A 4,142-nucleotide genomic window follows, 5' to 3' on the forward strand; every position below is an offset into this window, starting at 1 on the left:
CGGCCGGGGCTTGCTGCCGCGCAGCTCTTCGTCCCTCGGGTTCCGAGGTGCGCCGCTCATGCTCTGCGGATTTTTAGGGCAAAAATGCCACCCACCGACACCCGGAGGGGCGGTCTGTGGGCCAGACCCAGGCACGGAGCCTGCCTGCCCCCGGGGGTGCCGGGGTGCCGGTGAGGGATGGCTGCGGGCTTACCACCGGCGCTGGCCCCGGAGCCACCCAGCACCCCGGGACCAGGGGCATGTCCCGGTCCTTGGTACCCCAGCTGGGTGCCCTTCGGTGCAGGGATGTTGGCACCGGGATGCGCAGAAGCTCCTAAAAGGGCTGACTCTTCTGTCTGTCCTGGTGCCTTTCAGTCCCACGGGATGCCAATCCCAGGGGCTCCCCGGAGGTTTCTGCTGGCTTCATTCAGTCCCGCGATTCTTCTGGGTGCATGTGTTCACCTAGGCTTGGGCACATGTGTATGTGGCTTCCCTCCCAGGTACTGACCATGGATACCAGTATGGGATGGCTGCAGAATGTTTTGTCTCTGATATTTTTTTATTTACCCACCAAATACATGCATTCATAGTTGTATGCAACTAGGAACGTTCATGTCTCCGTGTAAGCAGGGATTTCACTAGCTGGACACCTTCCTCTGGTCCTTATATGTGGGTTAAAGGCCTGTCTCAGGGAAATGTGCTGTGTGAAACCAGCACATGATGGGGTTGCACTGGGGCCTCCAGCTCACAGCAGCACCATCACCCTTTGGCTTGATGAACACCACTGGCATAAGGACCGGGTCTGGCAGACATGCCTCTCTCATGCTCCCTGCCTGTGGGTTGGTAATTAGCCCTCTGTAAGCACCAGTGGGATGGCTGTGCAGCCCAGGGTGAGTGCAAGGAGTGTGACCAAAGCTGGAACTCCAGCCACTGCCTTCACAGGGGTTACCATAGAACTAGGCACACCTCCCTCATTAACTGCTTGCTTTGTGGGGTAGTGCTGCTAGGTGGCTTGTCATCGCACACAGCTGACCTCCTCTTCCTCTCTCTGGACCCTCTCAGCTAGGCACATTCAAGTCTGATGATGGGGACTATTTTGTAGAGCCACTCCTATCACTTGAGGAGCAGGAGTATGAAGAAGAGCACAATAAACCACATCTTGTCTACCGACACCGGACACCTCCCACCAACTCTTCAGGGGACTGGCAGACTTGCAATACTCCAGGTACTCATTTTCTTACTGCCTCAGATGACTTGATACTTGGAAGTGCTATTTGCAGTTAAAAGGCAGTAGGTTTGGGGGGGAAAAAAAGAGATGTGGAGTTGAGAGACCCCTCTAGAAATGGTGCTGTGAGTGCTGGGACTGGGCTTGTGGTGGTAACGCTGTCCTGGAGAGATGTGGTACACCCAGAGGTGCTTTCTAGGAATTGGTTATGAGGAAGTTGCGGTCAGAAAAAAAGTTTCCCTTTGATTCCTGAGGTAAAGCTGGCAAGAGAGCTTTCCATCTATCTTGCCTTAAGTATCCTGTGAGCCCTTAAACTTGTTTTCTGTTCTATCCTACATGTAATTCCCAGCCATCCTAATCTGATATACTCTCTGTCTGATACTCTGTCCTTTAAATTATATCTGTCTTAGTCTTGCTGTGCTCCTGGTCTTCTTTCCCCAAATCTAGCTGTGAGTTGCCTCATTTCTTTCTAGTGGAAATGAGGAAGTTCTAACACCAACCCTGACAGTTCTTAGTAATTGCTTTTCCATGGTTCAATTTCAAAGGCTTTTTTTCTCCTCATAGCCCTTCCTCCACCAGCACCATCTCCCTGACCTCCTCACTCCCTCATTCTAGTCCTTGCACATATGAAAGAGCACAGACCTTTTTTTCCCCCCCTTCATGTACCTTGGTGAGCAATAGCCTTGTTCCTACTGTCCCTATTATCTACAGTGGCCTCCTGCTGCTCTCTGCTTCCTTGACTGCCTGATGTTCACAACTAATCCTCCCCTTTGGCAGCAAATACCTCAGTTTTCTCTGATGAAGCTTATTCCTTTGGTCTCCTCTTTCACCTGCTGTTTTGCCCTTGTCCTTTGGCCTGCAACTAGATCTACAGGAACTTTAAAACCTAAACAGAGTAGGCCTTGACTGAGTTCCCTTGTGGGCTGCAAGCTGCTCATATGCTGCAAAGTAGGCGGAGTTGCTCAGGAAGTAAAGGTACCACTGGAGAAGTATGGTGCCCCAATTAGGCTGCAATTAGCACACGTTACTTGTTTGGCACCCATGACTGTGGGTCTGGCTGTGCTGTTGAGCTGTCAGTCTGTTCAGCTTGCACTAATCATGCTGAGTCCAAAGATGCTCTGATACTCTGTGACCAGCCAGAGCAACATGTGTTTCTTCTAGAAGACATGTGAATCCACATGCAAACATATGTGCCAGGGGTACAGTGACACCTCTCACAAGGCTGTCATTGTTTGTTCTTCCAAGGGTTGCTGCTGGAATATGCCATTCTGGTTTCTCTCTTCCAGCTGTTTCTGCTCCCTTCTATGAGATCAGATGCAGGAGACTCAGAACAGTTGGAAAGAAACACGGAATCTGGCACATTGCATCAGTAACCCTTGGAGGAACGGAGCAGCAGATCACAAGACTCATTGAATCAAAGGTAGCTGGGAGGGCTCTGAATTTTGCTTGTGAACTTGACTCTGTGCTGCTGTAACAGACTGCTGTTTTTCACCCCACTGTATCATAGTTCCCATTTAGAATATTATTCTTCTGTATTGTAATTCGCAAGAATACTCCATCTGTAATTTTACTAATGTGCTGTATATCTATTCCTTCTTTGTTCTAATATGCTTTGCTTCTTGCTTGTCTTTGTTTTCTTGCTCTTCTCAGTTGCTTCATGTAGTGGAGGGAGGAGTTCTCACCTCTCAAACACAAGCTTAAGTGCTCTAGATAGGCATGAGAGTCTTGTCTTCCTGTCCCTTTTCCCTTCATCTCTCCCTCTTTACTATCTTTTCTTTTTGTCATCATCCAAGCTTTTGAAAGGGAACGATGCTATGGCCGTATGTGTATTGTGAACAAGTCTTGGTTATTTCATTTAAGGAGCAAGTTCAGAGCAGCTTGGGCAATGCTGAACCTTGGCATCCTACCTGAGGTTACATCTGCTGAGAGAAGGTGTCTCACATGTCTTTGCAGCAGAGGAGAACGTGCAAAATCTAGCGGCACTCACTGTTTTAAACAAGGTGTATCTCTCGCTCTTGCCAGAGAAGAATGGTTTTGTGAGAGTTTGGGAGTTAGTCATAATTGTAGGGTGTTGTGTGAATCCAGTCTTTTGTCAGAAGAATGTGTGAAATGGTGCATTTGCTTTGCAGGCTTCTGGCAGGGGTGGAAATTTGCTTGAAGAGGAAATTCATGGGAGGGAAATCTAAGGTACCCCCCCTGAGGTGAGCAAGGGACCCTATGTTGCCAGGCAGTGGTGCTATTAAGAATGACTTTCTGATAGTCATCTTCCTGGAAATGATTAATAGTCAACATACTGGTGTGCCCTTGCCATAATGATGTAATTTTAAACTTCTTGAGGTATTCAGGAAAGTTTCCCTTGTGAATTGACTAACAGATTGAGTAAAAGCTTTCATTTGCAGCAGTCTCCCTGGTTGTACTTTTAGATTTCAGCATCCTGAGGTCAGCTTAGAAAACCAGGCATTTGCTTTTGCTAAGTTTTAATTAGCAGTTTCTGATAACAGTTTTAGGTCCTCTGACATAAAAAATACTCTACAGGTGTTCTGGAAAAAGATCTTTTTCCTCTGAATGCTGATGGATATCAAATGGAAGCTGTGCTCTGCGGATGAACTTTCATAGCGCAGCACTGGGGTCTCTGGCAATGCATTTGAGCTGTCTGGCATACAGCTCAACTGCTGCAAGAAAAACTTAGGACAGAGTTTTCCTTGGGGTAACAGGTTAATGTAGTTTCAGTCATAGGAAATGGTGCATTTTCCTCTCCTTTTTTTCTTGTAGTTAGTGCCGTGAATCAGTTTGTCATCTGGCCGGGGATCTGGCAGAATAATTAGTTGTGTTTTACTGAATAGCCCTGACGGGATGAGGGCTTGGCCAGGCAGACAGCATGATGTCACTGAGGTGCAGCACCACTGCCACCCATCGCTTCAGGATAGCAAGCTCTTCC

General features: G+C 48.0%; 1 protein-coding gene across 1 annotated transcript in view; it reads left to right on the forward strand.

Moving 5' to 3' along the window:
* The window catches only part of ADAMTS9 (ADAM metallopeptidase with thrombospondin type 1 motif 9), a 78,132-nt gene that overhangs the window by 743 nt on the left and 73,247 nt on the right, over window positions 1-4,142 (forward strand). Inside the window, exon 3 of the mRNA XM_031056311.1 lies at window positions 1,042-1,204. Within this exon, the coding sequence (XP_030912171.1) occupies window positions 1,042-1,204 (163 nt within the window). The remainder of the gene's footprint in view (window positions 1-1,041; window positions 1,205-4,142) is intronic.

Source organism: Geospiza fortis, unplaced genomic scaffold (assembly GCF_000277835.1).
Source record: "Geospiza fortis unplaced genomic scaffold, GeoFor_1.0 scaffold70, whole genome shotgun sequence".
Taxonomy (NCBI): Eukaryota; Metazoa; Chordata; class Aves; order Passeriformes; family Thraupidae; genus Geospiza; species Geospiza fortis.